General features: G+C 38.3%; 1 protein-coding gene and 1 long non-coding RNA gene across 2 annotated transcripts in view; one reads left to right on the top strand and one right to left on the bottom strand.

Moving 5' to 3' along the window:
* LOC116056551 overlaps window positions 1–16,890 on the top strand; it is a 112,683-nt gene that overhangs the window by 21,135 nt on the left and 74,658 nt on the right. The window lies entirely within an intron of this gene.
* opn4xb (opsin 4xb) lies at window positions 1,910–10,482 on the bottom strand. Its single transcript, XM_031308691.2, has 9 exons — window positions 9,614–10,482; window positions 7,594–7,727; window positions 7,272–7,475; window positions 6,783–6,954; window positions 6,071–6,232; window positions 4,209–4,316; window positions 3,955–4,114; window positions 2,798–2,944; window positions 1,910–2,707 (listed from the first exon to the last, which is right to left on the bottom strand). The coding sequence occupies exons 1-9, from the start codon at window positions 9,778–9,780 to the stop codon at window positions 2,309–2,311; spliced, it is 1,653 nt and encodes a 550-aa protein (XP_031164551.1). The 5' UTR covers window positions 9,781–10,482; the 3' UTR covers window positions 1,910–2,308.

Raw genomic sequence — 16,890 nt, 5'->3', positions numbered from 1 at the left:
AAATCTACATTACTGGTGCTTTCTTCCTATAATGGGATTTTGAATCATACACTTATTCAAATTGCTGCTCCTTTTATTGCACTGATCAGGAATAGCACTCCTAATTTCGTTGTATTCTCTACAATGACAACAAATTCTTTCTATCACTGGTACCAACACTGTAGCATTCACAAGCAACCAAAATAGAACCAAAATAGTACAATTATGTTTCTATATAAATAGGAATATTTAAGGGAACAGTGGAGCATTTGTTAAGCACATTGTCCATAATGACAGCAATACATTAAAAGTACCACAAGTTTATTGTTTTATGAGACACATTTGACTCTGCCTCAGTCTTCTGACCAGTATTAAAGGTTCAGTGTGTAACATGTTTAGTTGTTCATTATCAAAATCTGTGTTGCCCGTTCACAAACTTGTCCTTTTCATGAATATTTACCACCACCATCAATTCCAAGTATTCCTATTGGCTTGAAATTTTACATTTGCATTTGCATGAACTGGGGTAGATGCTGTCGGTACACGATCCGTTCTGCCTGCACGATCCGTTCTGCACATGCGCAAGATAATACTGTTTTACGTATCCATACGACCCGCACGATCTGTTCAACGCTAGCCTATGGCTAGCCTCCACCGGGAAGCTAACGTTAGTTTAGCTAACAGCTAATTCGGCTAACCGCTAGCTGACAGCTAGATTCAGTCTAAAATAACGTTAACTCAAACGTAATGGGAAAAGCAGGCTACAGCTAAATTAAGACTTCACAGTAATAACAATAAAGACAAGTATTGAGTGATTGTATTTTAAATGAGCACAAGTAAAGTAGAACTGACGTAACAGCTGTTATATATGTTAGGTGTTTGTTATATATGTCAAGGTTTATTTTCAAGTTTTATTTTGAGGGTCTTTTAAAGTTATTACATGCTGTCTCAGCTAGCAGTTAGCCGAATTAGCTGTTAGCTAAACTAACGTTAGCTTGGCTGTCGACCGGAAGCGTGGAACAGATCGTGCAGTGTCGTAAATCCTCGTACAACCGCGCATGCGCGAACATTTTGCGCATGTGCAGAACGGATCGTGCAGGCAGAACGGATCGTGTACCGACAGATGCTCCATATTCATACGCCATCTTGAAATACGTTAGCTGGTAAGGGACAAACAGGACATACTGCTCCGCCTTTCGTGTTTTCGCTGTCACATGATAAACTGACAGGTGCTGCTAATGCTGCTAATGGGTATCGTTGCTTCCCGGCCCCGGCAAGTTTGAAGAAGGAAACATGGAGGACCACACATATTCAAAATCCAAATTTCAGGAATAGGAGTCTTCTTTTTCACCCAGAAAAAGAAAAAGGATATTGAAAAGAGCAAGAGACCGGCTTTTTGAAGTGTGAAGGCTACCGTAGCTGTAATACATACTTTGAACTGCGTGGTGCGAGAGAGTTGATTGCAATATACAGTATGATCTCAACGCTATATGGGAGAAATTTCTACACACTGGACCTTTAACAGCATCACATATATTATACCACTGTCTCCCTGCCAAGTAAAAGTTGTAGTGGTCCACACTGGCTGAAGGAACTACTACCACAAGACAAGAATTGACTATATATAAATTGTATATACTATAAAAACATCCTCACAACCTAATGTCATTGCTTTGCTTTCCTTCCTTAGAGTTGTGATATTAGGACTCAAAATGAACAGTCTTGCTTTTTTTGTTCATGCTTTCTCCTTTTCACATTAAGGTGGCTATATTACCATTGTTCTTAACTAAACTGGTCTAATTTAAGATGCAGATGTCCTCTCTTCAGTCTCCAGCAGATAATCTATGAAGTGTGCCTAGATGAACTAGGAGTTAAACATCTCAAAACTTCATCACAGTTTCATGGATTTTAGCTTGAATAGTTAAACTAAGGATGCACAATGTTAAGCTTGGGCCCCAAACTTATGAAAATATGTTATTGCACTTGTCATTTATGAGGGATCTAACAAAAATATGTAACTCATGCCCTTGGGGTGCACCTGTCCCTGCCAAGTCTGGCAAACACTGCACAGTGCATACCAGACCCAGGTCATATTGTTTCATTTTTCATACCAACTTTTCTTCTGCAATCCAATTCCAGTTATCTAAGCAATAGAGTGGTGTAACTTTACAGGATGCGTCAACAAACAGAAACAATTTTGATTCATTTTGTCCACAGCCAAAACAAGCCTGGGCCGGTAGAGAAGAATATGATGTGGTCTGTGGTTATAATAAATAATATCAGTGAAAAAGAGTACAATGGTAATTATTGTCCAGCCAAGGCCAGCTGGTCAAGAGATTAGCTCCACTGCCTCAAAGACTTCGGTTGAGAAGTTCAGGCTGACAAAAACATTGTTCTCCATTGCCTCAATACTGTCTTCTAAGCAGACACTGTCATGGTTGATGAGGCTGCTTTCAGATGTAGGACTAATGACGATTATGCGTGGGACACCCTGAGGCGACCTGGGATCAGTGGATGGGATTTTTCCAAAATTAAGGGAATCAAGCGGGTCGCTCTTGTGATAATCCATGATGCTGTCTTTCTTCTCCTGTGCATCTGAAATCTCATTAGTCAGACTCTGGCTGTGCCTCCTGGTAAGAACCAGTAAGGGGAGAGAGGCGACGGTGAGAGAGCTGGAAACCAGTTCATGGTCAAAGTTGCTCAATGATTTACTCATGGTAGATGGGTGCTGGCATGTCAAAAAAAAAAAAAAAGATTCCTCATTAACACAAAACATATTTAAGCTGAATTCACCCTTTTTTATGTTGTGTTTTCTCACCCTCTCTGCTGCGTGTGTCTTGGATGTCTTCCGCTCTAACTGTTCCTTATAGGACCTGCCTCTGGAAGACTGTCTGTTAGATGGTATTCTTCTGGAGGATTTGCCTGATTTCCTTCCCAAAGGCTCCATTTCTACATCCTTTAATACCTGCAGGACAGAACAGAACTGAGGTGAGCTCAACTGGACTAAACTAAAAAGGAAATCATTCAAGATTAACTCACCTCAGATGGCATGCAATTTAACTTGAACATGAAGTTCCTCTGAGAGTAAAACTCAAAATGTGTCAAGAACCGAAAGCTGGATGATGAACTTCACATTTTTTCACATGTATAAGATGATGTTAGTCAAGCTCTGGGAGGTTCACTTTTACAGTAAGTCTTACTGTGGTGCTGGACATAGATCAAATAAAATACTACAATTATTTTCCTGTGTAACAAGGTTTTAATTGTAGCAAAAAGTATCTCATAAATAGTAAAAATCAAGTAAAGATTCGGTACTATATCTTAGATTGTATTTAGATTTTAATAGAATACAAAATTATTATTTTTTTTAAATACCGATTACGTCACAAACAGTAAAAGAGCTGTAGGAAGACGCTCACAAAATGTCCACTCTTTTCTTTATTTAAAATCTATTTCTTTAAAACATATTTTGCTTATGCACTCGTTCTTTGCAATATATGAGGCTGCCTATCTCAAGCACATTTCTGGAGGAACAATGTTGTGCACACATTGTACAAATTCTAACTTGACCAACAGCAACATTTGAAATAAATAAATACATGAGAATGAATGTTACAAAATGTTTTAATAAAAAAATTAGGTATTTATTACTGTAATTTAAGCAAGATAGATAACATGTATGCATGTTTCTTTACAGATTGTTGTTACAGTAAGAGACTGTAAAAGTCCCCCCAAAAAATTTAGACTAAAAGAGACTTAAAGGCATACTGTGTAACCTTTCCCTCTTCGGTCCCCCTACAGGTTGTCTCATTGAAACTACAGCCGCGCAAGCTGTAGTTCCAATGAGACAACCTGTAGGGGGACCAAAGAGGGAAAAGTTACATAGTATGCCTTTAAGACAACATAATTCAAATTTGCTTAGATCAATGATGACAATACAAGCAATCTTAGAACAACAAAATAAAAAAAGATTACCATGTCAGGTGAAGCTGTAATAAAGTGAGTTCTTGATGCTGTGGATTGTCTGCTAATGACTGAGTCCCTGAAAGAGGAATCACTGATAGAGGAGATGCATTCCTTTCGAGGAGTGGGAGACAAAAACCACAGGCAGGGAAACTTCTCCGCCAGAGTTATCCTAACAAAGGGGGATATGACGAACTATAACTTCCAATACAAGATCTAATAGGATTTGAAAAACAAAAATACAGCGACACTGATTTCTCATTTACCTGTATTTGTTGTGTATGATAGCATAGATGATAGGATTGTAGATGGCGGAGGCTTTTGCAATGATTGCAGGGACAACCTTGGTGTATGGTGACAGGATATTGGCATGACTGAAAGAGACAGAACAACAGCAGTTTGAAAAAAACATCCTCATCTTGTTGTTTGTTTCCTACATGACAGACCCACCACAACTCAAAGTTCCCTTTATCTTTCTATATTTTGTAACATAATAAAAGGTCATAATGGATCAGGGATTACAGCAGCTAAAATGTGCAAGCTGCCACAGAGGGGTGGCTCAGTCCATCTGATCCTGTGTGTGTGTGTGTGTGTGTGTGTGTGTGTGTGTGTGTGTGTGTGTGTGTGTGTGTGTGTGTGTGTGTGTGTGTGTGTGTGTGTGTGGCTTTATATTGGTTCTTTATATTGGCGTAAGCCCTGTGAAAGACCAGGGAAAATATGTTATTTTAAAGTTACATAAGTACACATCAGCCTTCTGTGATTCCCAGGAGAGATATGGGTTTAGTGAATGTTGAGATAGGTTAGATAAGGACATACAAGGACATACAAGCAACTTCACCGTCTGTCGTCCTGGGGTACTTAACCTATTTCTGACACAACATTATATAATGACACATTCAGTGCCATTTTGGGGAGATTCTAATCCAAATTGCCAGCAAGCCATCCATACTCTAAGTCAGTCAGCCAAAACAAGCTACAAGCCTAAGTTATTGGGTATTTGCGCACCTTCAATTTACATTCACAAAAGTGTCTGACAACATTATGGAAAGGATTTATAAGGAGGTCGACTCTCTGTCAGAGAGTAAGATAATTTTTTTTAAAACATAAAAACATCTGTGAAATAGCTAAACCCACCAGACCCCATGTTAATAAACAGTAATTTTATCATCGTAAAATACACTTCATTCAAAATCGACAGACACAAAATAAAACTATGAAAGCCGTTTTGGTTTATCTTTCCAATTTTCCAACAATCACAACTCTAGTTTTGGTTGAAATAAACCCATAGTTTACCGATTTACATGAGAACATATTTTGGCTCTACACACGCTAAAAGTATTGTTTATTTAAACGGAGTCTGGTGGGTTTAGTGATTGCGATTTCAAAGCTATTTCTGGTTAAACAAAGAGATTTTACTCTTTTTAAAAAGGTCTATCTCTGTAGGGATCCTTTCCATAATGTCAGACACAACAATCTGAGCCTGTCAGTGGCAAAAATTGCACTTTTAGTGGACGAAATTGACAATGCGCATTTGCCCTATACATTGCAAGATGAACATTGCAGTCGTGTTGGCTGCTGCTGGTCACACCGTTCGCTTTAACATTATTTTTGGATTCTTATTTGCTTGCAGTAAAACATGAAAATCAGTCAGCTCTAACTCAATTCTTTCAAACAGTATGGTGCTTAGTGTCAAATCATTTCTGCATTTTATCTATGATAGAAGAAACCAATGCCCAATGTTCATGTTTCTTTAAACATACAGTAATTCACACTTAAAGATTTAAGAAAAGTGAAAAAAAATTCAGTCAATATAAAATTTAAGATGATGTCCCTTTAAACCTGCAAATACTGCATTATGTAGCACTGCAGAAACTGATTACTGTAAGCTACATCATGTTAGTTGTGAATCAAACACTGGTTACATTGTACACACCATTATTTCAACAATAATAGGTCATTATATGTATTAAAAAATAACTGGTTATAGAGTCTTTAGAGAATACTGATTACAGCAAAGATGCTATAACAGATTAAAAATGAAAAAAATATATTATTAATTATTATCTAAAAATGTGCAGGCACACTAAAACTAAAAAATAAACATTCTTATCTATGAAAGAAGTCTTACCCGGCAAAAGAAATCATTGTGACACAGGCGTATGGTGACCAGGAGAGGACATAAACCACAATGACGACAAATGCGATCTTTGCCATCTTCCACTCACTCTTCATGGACTTATGCTGGATCAGGGTGGATTTCCTCACCTGAGTCCCCAGACGCTCTACCTCCCTGTAGGTGGAGCAGGACGGAGGGGGCAGTTAAAGACAGAGCTAGACCCTGAAACAAATATCAGGTAAATGTATGGGATACTGGCCAATTAAGCTAAACAAAACCTCATAGTAATATTCACTTCTTGTGACAGTAGTTGACGATTGTAAGGATATGGGCATATTGTACATACAGTAAATTGTACACATGCCTTTCTCGATTAGAACATCTAGAAAATCTGCATTTGCTGAGATGTACTATAGCACAGTTTTATTAGACACAGCCACCTACTGTACCAAAAAGAAATTACCAAACACATTAAACAAACAGTAAGTAACACAATAGTTAGCAGTAGGTAAGCAGTAGAAAGTAGATCCTTTTCAAACAGAGTGTTGAGAAACACAGCAAAAAAAGAAGAAAGCTAATTATACAAAATTGATTTCTGGATTATTTAACACTGGTATTTTTGAATTCAAACTCTCCAAACTTATATATATTTCCATGTATCTCCACCCACACAGGCACAAATTACTTAACACACACATACTCTCTGATATAAGAGTTACAGTACCTGCCAGTCTTCCGTATAGCCAGAAACATGAAGAGATAGCAGTAAAAGATGATTCCCAGTGGAATAAAGAAAACAAAACAGCACAGCATCATCGTGTAGCACCTATTGGCCAATGTGTATGTCATATAATCCAATGTACAAGATGTCATCAGGCCATCTGGGATATAAGAGCCTAAAAGGGTGAAAGAAGAAGTTTTTTTTACCCACAGAAAGTAAGAGATCAGGTAAAACATCAACGGTTTTGCTTTTGTTCTTGTTTGGATGTAATGTCTGTGGAGCAGTAGATTACAGTAAGAAAACAGGAGAATTGTGTAACTGCAGGGGGATGTGAATGGAAATCAGTTACATTCATCCCTACATCAGTTTTTTTCTACAGCACAGGTCATTTGCCTGTTTCTGTTGTGTATACTGTACAGTATTAATGAGCTTCACTTCTGAAGAAGGTGAAGTAGGATGATGAGAAAAGACATCCAGGTAGAAGAAACTCACTCCAGCCAACAAGAGGAGCCAGACTCCAAGCGAAAGAGTAAAGCCAGACAATAAGGATGGCCAGGGTGGTTCTTCGTTTAGAGCCCCAGTGCATGGCCTGCAGAGGCTTGGTGATAACAAGGTAGCGGTCGATAGAGATGGCCAGTAGGTTTATCATGGAGGTGATACCAAAAAAGGCGCCACAGAACGCATACATCTTACAGCCTGCAGAGAAGGAACACGCACAGACTTGACTCAACAACAAGAGTAGAATACTATTTCATCTAATGTGTTTTTGACATGATATAATCACTTCAGTATGATTGAAAAATATGAGCATTACCCATCTCTCCAAACACCCATTCCTTGTAGAGACAGTTGATGAAGAAGACAGGGGACTGTGTGAAAGCCAGTAGGAAGTCAGCGACCGCCAGGTTCATGATAAAGTAGTTAGGCAGGTTACGAAGTTTCTTGTTACTACACACACACACATACACACACACACACACACACACACACACACACACACACACACACACACACACACACACAGGAAGGAAAGGAAGGGAAGTTTAATTTCAGTGTGAAAAATGTACACGTTTTAGCCCTTCATTTGCTTTGATTAGTCAACATCTGAGCTTTTGTTTGGGTTGGTTTTTTTCAGACAAAGTTTAGTTATTTGTGTTTACTTTTATGGCAGCACAGCAGGGAAATAAAAATAAAAAGACATTTGTGCTACATTAAGAACAATATTTAGTGATAATATATTTAGTTTTAATTAATGACGGGTAGATGAGGAATCTGTTTGCATGTTATATACTGGTGTAATAATTGTTACTCTGCGCCACTGTGTGACTAGGTGTACAGCTAATAAATAATTACATAATGTAAAAAAAGAGAAAATAAGCATGTTATGAGGCTTGTTTGTTTTTGTTAAAGATATTTTGATCAAGATGTTAAAGAGATAAAGAAACTGCTCAGGCATCAGTTAGCTTCTCCCTTGGTTGTGTGTTGTAACAAATGTCTGTCAGTCATGCTTTTGTTTTAAGGGAAGGAAAAGAGTCACGTTTTAAGTTATACTTGTAGATCTTTGCTGAACTGGTCAACTCTGCGTGAACCTGCATTCATGGAAGCTTGATTGAGCATTATATTGACCTGCTGTCTGCCTCCACAACCCTTTATTGATTAAACTCTTTTTCTGTGTCTACTGAATTAAAAGTAGCTGCTCTCTGATTGAAGACCAAACAATCTGGTTTTGTATGTGAGGTGTGTGTGTACATGTGTTTTTCTGTGTGAACGATTTTCTTGGAACCCATAACATCATGCTCATTTCTGATTCAGTAAACACAAATGATCAGCACACCACAGTGAAGAACCCATCTCATCTATCTACAGTAATGGACAGATGGATTATAAAAGCTCCTGACAATCCCCAGAACACACACACACACACACACACACACACACACACATACACACACACACACACACACACACTTTCTATCTCTGACCCAATTTTAGTTAACATCAGTAGCACAATGTTAGTAAATGGTAGTCAAAACTGCACAACAAATAAAACACATTCTTCCTTTTTGACCTCTCAAAGAAATTTTACAATTTAAGAGTCACTCATCTTGCAAAATTACACACATTTGACTCTAAATGAAGTGTGTTAATTTCACTTTGGATGGGAAATGCATTGTAAAATTGATTTATGACGGTTAAAAAAATCCAGTTATATGTAAATGCAGATTTTTACACTGCATACAAATAATTACATTTGGGTAATAGCACATTTAAAAGCCTCAGTTGTCATCTTATATCACTTATGCTCAACTCACTTTGCACTTGCTATGCAGAAGCACATTTGCATGAAAAAGGCTGTGGAAGGTTCTTAATATATAACATAAAACCTGGTAGTGATAGTACTTCACATAATTTCTCAAGGATGCAGGACACATTTATTGCAGCGATGAACACCTCATTCTACTTCCATGCCATGAAACAGATGATATTTCGGCCAGGACACTAAGAGGCAAAGATTATTTTACTTGTGATCGCCAGCTTTTTGGAAACCCCTTTGATCCTCTGTAGACTAAAAAAACATGGCAAAAGCTTAACCTCACTCTGCAGTGACTAAAAGACAGCAAAAACCTTCAATCAGAAATATAAATGCATTTCTACACATGAAAGCCAACAAAAAGCTCTCTCTGTCTGTGAGACAGTAAGATCTCTGAGTGATTATAACATCCCCTCAGGGGTCTGATTAAAAAAAGGCCCACATTAAAAAGAGTATGGGCAAATACAGTCGGATGACTTTTGTATGCTCAGTCAAAATCCACTGATTACGCACACAAACCCACCTATAGAAGGCGAACATAACCAGCACGTTGCCAGTGATGCCCAGCGTCCCGATGACAAAGACGAATAAGGCGATGATGTAGTGAGCATGGTCAGGCACATCCACCTTGCTGAAGAAGCTGCTCTGGGTGTGTCTGTTCTCCAGCTCCATGATTTCAGTGGACCACATGAATCAAACACCTCATCAGGGCTGCCAACATGGTAGGATGCAGTGGGTTTACCAGATTGTAAACTTTGCTTTGCTTGTGTCGGGTCTCCATAGTAGTATCATTTGTACAAGAGATGCAAGGGAGATGTACAATATCTTCTCTAGATCGTGCTACAGTGAGTTCTAGATTGATGGATGATGAGGAAAGCCCTTGTTATTCCCATCATAAACCACTCATTCAGTACTATGTACTAAACACGAAGGAGCAGGTGATCTCCACTTTGTAAAATGTCAAGTCCATATGCTGTACCAAGTTGCTAATGTTACATTATTTAGTTCCTCTTTTACTTCTTTTTCCAGTAGTGTTAGATGATAGAAGACGTCCACAGCCATTAAGTCATAGGTTATCTCCAAATGCACCAAATGTTGAAGGAACATCCATTCTGTTATTCTCCTCTGGTCTGCAGTTTTCTGTTTGATACTTGGGTTATTGAGTTGATAATATACATCCAGTATATTAAATTCCCCACTCGTTGCACATTGTCACTGTCCATCCATTCAGTGTTAGCCTGAAGCTTCTTCACCCGTCTCAACCAGCTGCGCACAAGCTCTGAACCCGTGGCCTGTCTCTGATTATCTTGCCAACTCCTAACCTCTCATCTCTCTCTATGTGTCTCTCTCTCACTGTCCCATGTTGCTCTGTGTTGCTCTCTCAGCCCTCCCCTTGTCATACTCTCTCCCTCTCTCCTTCTCTCTCTCTCTCTCTCTCTCTCTCTCTCTCTCTCTCTCTAACCCTCAACCCTCCCTTCATGTAATATGGCTCAGCCCTGAGCTCTAACTCTCTAACTACCAGATCCTTACATAACAAACATAGTGTTCACTAACCAGTATTAACATTTTAGCCAGGCACCCAATGATGCATTTCATGTGTATGGATTCCTGCCACTCTGGAACTCATTACAGAAGTCAATTACATAAGCTGACCAGTCTTTGAAAACTCTTGCATGTTGCACTGTGTTTACAGTCACCAACACGCACAGACATTTTACAGTCCCTCCAGAAAAACGCGATTATGCGATCGCATAATTCAATGCATAATCAGCCAAAGTCATATTTAAATGCGGGGGCCGCATTTTTTCAAATACGTCGCACTTTCGCCGCATAAATTGCCGATTTCCGCGCAAAATATGCAGGGCTTGCATGATTTCATAATCCCCGCATTTTCGTTGCAAAAAAGTCACATATATCTTAGCAGAAAGTTGAAAAATGTTGTGTTTACTTCACACAAGAGCAGCCATTTTCCCCTGTTGCCATGGGAACGTTATGAAGTGACGTAATTACGCGACGTGAACATCTTCGAAAAGCTGTAAACTTATACAGTCTATGTGTAAACCCCGCGATGAAGCCATGATGAAACCGCAGTTTTTGCAAAATCCCGCAATTTTTGCAAGTTCCCACAATTTCATTGCATAAAATTGCATAAATATCCCGTATATTCCATTGCATTTTTTAAGAAAACGTGGCGCATAATCAAGGATTTTTGCCCGCAACAATCACAAAAAAACTCTTTTTCTGGAAGGACTGATTTTAAGGTCACTCATTGTTTCAAACTAATTGGTCTTCCCACTCCCAACATATACAGTTGATTCACCACAGCTCGGAAATGTAAGGCAAACATATAAAAAATAAATAAATAAAACAAGCAAAAATTGTTGTTGTTGTTGGTGGTTGCTTGCTTTTGTTTCGGGTATTCTACTCCATCTGCTTGTCTTGTGTTTTATTTGCTCATTTCCTTGTCACTTGTGTTGCACCATAAACAAAATTTTAAAAAAAAGATACTGAACACATACACTTTTCAACATCTCATACCTCACCTTAAGCAATAGAAAAAGGTTATAGATGTGCAGAGGCCGGCTTTAAGAAAGTTTTAAATAGCCAAAACACTGTAGTGGAGCTGTTTTAAATGAGTACTCAACATATTCAAATGCTTTACAGAAATATGTCAATATAATAATATAATTCTGTAATATGATGACCATGCAGTGTCCCAATTTAAAATATATACACCAACATTGGAAAATAGTTAAACTGTGAGGACTATATAACATGTATACACAGCCTATAATTTCAATGCAAAATAATTAACATTTTCAGAACTGAGATCTGTGAAACCATCAACTTAATGTAAATAAGTTGAATTGACATTACCTAATACTGAATCTGACAATGTGAATCTGTGTGCATATTGTCTACAAGAAGAATTGTATAATTACTGTAGTGGTACTAATGTCATCGGGATCTATTTTAGAAGAGCAAATGGGGGCACAATGAAGCACTGCTCAAATAATAGTCTTATGACTGCCGACAGGACATCCAAAGTAAGTATGTCTCATCTGCTGGTCGTTGCTTTTTTATGGTGCTGGACATGTTGTAAAGGAGATGAGGTGAAGAATACAGAGCTTAGATAGAGATGTCAACTAAGCCCCTACAGCAAGGGATAGCTTTAATCTGCACACTGTGCATGCATGTGGATCAGTGTAAGATCTGACTGGAATAAGAACTTACATGATACTCTGCATCTATATGTGTGTGTGTGTGTGTGTGTGTGTGTGTGTGTGTGTGTGTGTGTGTGTGTGTGTGTGTGTGTGTGTGTGTGTGTGTGTGCGTGCGTGCGTGCGTGCATGCATGTGTGCATGCATGTCTGTATGCATGTGTGTATTTGTGCACTATATCACACAGCATGCAGGGACAGATGTTTTCAGGGATTACTGTTGTAGGGTTCTGATGTTCTTGATGACCTAATCACAGTTGTTGTGTTCATATTATGGCAGCACAGCAGGGAAAAATGCATCTAGTGCTACATTAGGAGCAGGATTTTTGTTGTATTTTTCCCCATTTGAGAACCTATCTGCAAACAAATGCTTTTGATAAACAGACTAAATTCTGTATTGTCATAATGTGAAATAATAAAGCTGAAAATAGATTTCATAAATAAGATGAAATATGATGTTGATTTTCCTTACACTGACTGTGACTGCAAGGCCACTTGTCATGTTACTGTAATACAGACAAAGATGAAAGAGGCAAGTCATCTCTACTGCACAAGATGAAAATTTTACTTGAAAAGTATATTTGTACACACCAGAATTCATGTTGCTTTACATAAAATAATCAAAACATACAACTGAGTACAGTATGTACTCAGTTGTATGTTTTGATATGCATGTTATAATTTTAATGACGTGCATTATATAGAGAAGGTATTTAGAAAGGTTTAATCGTTCAAGTAGAAATGTTATAAGGCGCCCGGATTGCTCAGTGTGTAGAGCGGGCACCATATGTAAAGGTTTACTGCTCGACGTAGTTGGCCTGGGTTCGACTCCAACCTGCGGCCCTTTGCTGCATGTCATTCCACCCTCTCTCTCCCATTACATGTCTTCTGCTGTCCTATCGAAATAAAGGCTGAAAAATGCCCCAAAAAATAATCTTTAAAAAAATAGAAAAGGCCTTATTTAGAATAATCTGTATTTCAGGAGCCTCTCAGGTCATTTAGTAAATAATCTAGGAGAAAAGAAAAAAAAGAGCTAAATGTAGCTTTAATATTTTTTTTTCCTGTAGAAATAGGAGGCCTGTTTCCAGAAGACTTCTCAGAACTGACTGTCAACAACTCAGAAACATCTTTCAGCACAATCATTCTTTTTCTGCTTGACAGTACTGCAGTCTAACCTCTACTTGTAATAATTGTGTACTAAATTTACTTAATGGTTTTCAGAATGGAAAGCATCCTACATTAAAAAAAATATCTTTTCACCCTCAAAACCGCCCGCAAAAAAGCTTTGTTTTATATTATTTTTGCTGGAATACAATGTAGTATGTTTTTAGCAACACATCCTCATACCTGTATGACAGAAAAGGTGGATTCTTAATGATTCCCAAAATGACATATGTGACTGTTCCATTTACTGCCGCATGGTGGCCGTTTTAAACATGTGATTGTAACACGTGACTGTGGTGTAAATTGTTATCATGTGACTGTTCTTTTTAACGTAATGGGCGCAGTTTAAAATGTGTAGGGAAAATACTGAAATTCAACTAATTAATATTAGGCAACAACAATACTTAGTTTGTGTAAGTAAAATATCAGGGATTGGCAAAAAAATTGTTAAGTAAAACATATTCCATTATACAAAAGTATTAAAATGAGGACCTAACGTGACGTCACAGAAGTCATTGCGTCACAGACTAAGGTTCATAAAAGTTGGTTAATTTCAAAAGGTGGCAGTTGACTTATAGACACGAACCCTGGTCCTGAGTACAAAGTCCTGTGTTTGTTTGACCAATCCACTACCCCAACCTTCATCCTTATGCGGAATTTTTTGCTCTTATTCTTTGTCAGCTCGGTTTTTCATTTGCTTTCTCCATAATAACTACAGCCACAGGAGGCTTCCGTCAAACAAGAAACGTAATTATGGAGCTGCTTGCACAATCGACCTATGTTGCTTTCTGAGTGAGTACAGTCTGTTTTTTATTGATGGGGGTGAAAGTTTACTGAAATGTTTTCCTTTACTCAAATATAGCTAAACAGGTTATAAGACCATATCTCTCATCTTCAGAGTGCCAGCTACCTGTAGCTTTCCCTCTGTTTCACTCCACACCATCTGGATGAATGACCTTGTCTCGATGCAAAAAAAACGTGAAGCGTGACCTGGACAAAAGAGGTCAGCATTTCATATGTCAATGAGTCAATTACTATTGAACCAGCCAGCGCTGGTGCTTAAGTCCTATGTTTGAATCCCCTGTTAAAGATGGCTTTTGGCTCACAGTGGAAAAGATACTAATTATTATCGAGTGGTGCTGGCCCTGTGACCAGGGCTGCATCCTCTGGCACATGAGTCTGTTGAAGATCAATACTTCACTACATAGAGGCAAATAAGTTATATACTGTACAGAGCAGTATGATTGTCAGGTGTGATTGGATGCATGTGCCAGATTTACTCAAGTATGTGCAGTAGTTCATGAGAGAAGAGCATGATTTTATCTATCTCACAAATTTGATTTAATCTTTTTTAAAGATTTCATAAGCCCCAACAACTGATCACATGGTACTTGGCCCATGCCCTAAATTATTACCAAATTGGAATTACTGCATAGCTGTTTTTAAGACATGCAGCAGATAAATACACAAAATAAGCTTTTAGTAAAAGTAGACTGCTGCTGCTGCACCTCCTAACAGCTGGAGCAGAGAAATTGGAGTCAAACATGACATAACGGGTATGATATAGATCTCAAATGTAATGCATGCCATAAGCCTCTTTAGTATCTGCCTGGGTTTTTGTTCACCCCCATACTGGGAATCTAAGTCATAGATCAAACAATGTGGTAAAAGCCTGTCATAAGGTCATAAAATGCTCTTCACTAAGCGGAATCAATTTCAGTCAATAACAAACAACCACAGTAGGACTCACTTTCTCTCGTTGCCTTCTCTCTTGCCGTCTTTCCTTCTCTCTCTGAAATTAAAGGAATACAATTCATTTAATGGATTTTTTTAATCATTATGAGAAATGACCATGATAATCACAGATAAATATATAGGGAGCAAAGCATATAATATGTAAAGAAAGAAACTCGGCCTCTGTAAAAAAAAAAAAAAAAAAAGTGAAAAAAAGCGTGGCAGATAATAGTGGACCAATTGAATGATATATCTAAAAATATACATTTACGAACTACTGCTTTTAAAGGTCCTATGACATGCTGCTTTATGGATGCTTTTATATAGGCCTTAGTGGTCCCCTAATACTGTATCTGAAGTATCTTTCCCGAAATTCAGCCTTGGTGCAGAATTACAGCCATGTGCCATTTCTGTGTCTGTAGCTTTAAATGCTATTGAGGAGGAGAGAGCGGGGGCAAGGTGGAGGGTGGGGGTGTGGCCTTGACCAACTGCCTGAGGGAGAAACAGAGTGAAAGAGATATTTATGCATCATATTCTAACATTGTAGAAAATTGATCTTCATGGTAAATTTCCTGAGTAACATTATCTTCTGCTTACTTTTGAGGGCAAAGAGTACAACTGTTAATTTGTGCAAATGATTAGTAGCCTAATCCTTGAATGTTATGATTATGACGGTTTCAATTTTAGAGCAGTAGTCCGTTAATGTATATTTTTAGGCTACTACGCATTCAGTTGGTTTGCGATCGTCTGCCACGCTTTCATGTTTCTTTTTTTCTTTTCTTATATTACAAATAATGTGTTTCACGTTATCATACTTCCAGAAGAAGCTGCTGCTCACTCTGTATAAAGTATGAACAATGAGTATTCTCCATTTTAGCATCAGTAAATCTGTGATCGACCTAGCGGTCTGTTAAGGAAAGCCGTGAACGCGCATCTATCCAAGCCTGGCTTGGCCTTCGTGAAACGCACCAAGCCAGGATGCACAGATTAGACTAGGTCAAGTCTGGCTTTATCAGTTATCCTGTATTTATAAATACTGCTTACAACCCCCCGGAGGGCAGTTATGAAGTTTAACGTCGGTAGTCCTCGGAGAAGAAGTTGGTAATATCAAGTCGCAGATTAGAACCCAAATTGAAACGTGAGCAACAAAATTTGCTGAATGTTAGAACACTGTGTCAAATTGGTCGTTATTACTGCATTTGCACCTGTAGCCAGACCAAGACCTCCTGGTTTCAATGAGAAGCAGAAGATAAGTACAAATCATCAACAGTAAAAACATCTTTGAATATATTTTTGATCAGTTGTACCTACTTCTGGTCAGAGCAGTGGACTACTGTGGCCCCCAAAAACCACTGAGTTAGACAGAGTTAGAGAGCAGAGGTACTTAGTAGCGTTATGTTTTTGTGATTGTAAAAACAGTTGAACAAGTATTTTGCTTTACATGAAGTAGACAGGGCTTGTAGATTTGGGTTGTATCCACTTCATATTCACACAATAAAATCATTCTGACTTAAAGGGGTGATAGAATGATTATATAGGGTATTTCACACTGTTCTTTAAGGTCTCCTAATAGGGTATATAACATTGGTTGGGCTGAAAATGTCCCAGGTGCTATTTCTTTTCGCCCTTCTGCATCCCTGTGTAATGGCTCTATTTGGAACAAGAGCTTTTCTTCCAAATGT

The sequence above is a fragment of the Sander lucioperca genome, chromosome 2 (assembly GCF_008315115.2).
Source record: "Sander lucioperca isolate FBNREF2018 chromosome 2, SLUC_FBN_1.2, whole genome shotgun sequence".
In the NCBI taxonomy this organism is placed as follows: Eukaryota; Metazoa; Chordata; class Actinopteri; order Perciformes; family Percidae; genus Sander; species Sander lucioperca.
The sequence above is the reverse complement of the archived record's forward strand: the minus strand, read 5'-3'. Positions and strand labels throughout refer to the sequence as shown.

What these genes read in the sequence shown, in the direction of transcription:
- opn4xb (XM_031308691.2), bottom strand. Translation starts at nt 9,780, where the DNA reads ATGTGGTCCACTGAAATCATGGAGCTGGAGAACAGACACACCCAGAGC. An exon ending in ATGGGTGTTTGGAGAGATGG is followed by an intron (nt 7,476 to 7,593) that starts GTAATGCTCATA and finishes CCTTCTCTGCAG; the next exon opens with GCTGTAAGATGTATGCGTTC. An exon ending in ACAATGATTTCTTTTGCCGG is followed by an intron (nt 4,317 to 6,070) that starts GTAAGACTTCTT and finishes TGTCTCTTTCAG; the next exon opens with TCATGCCAATATCCTGTCAC.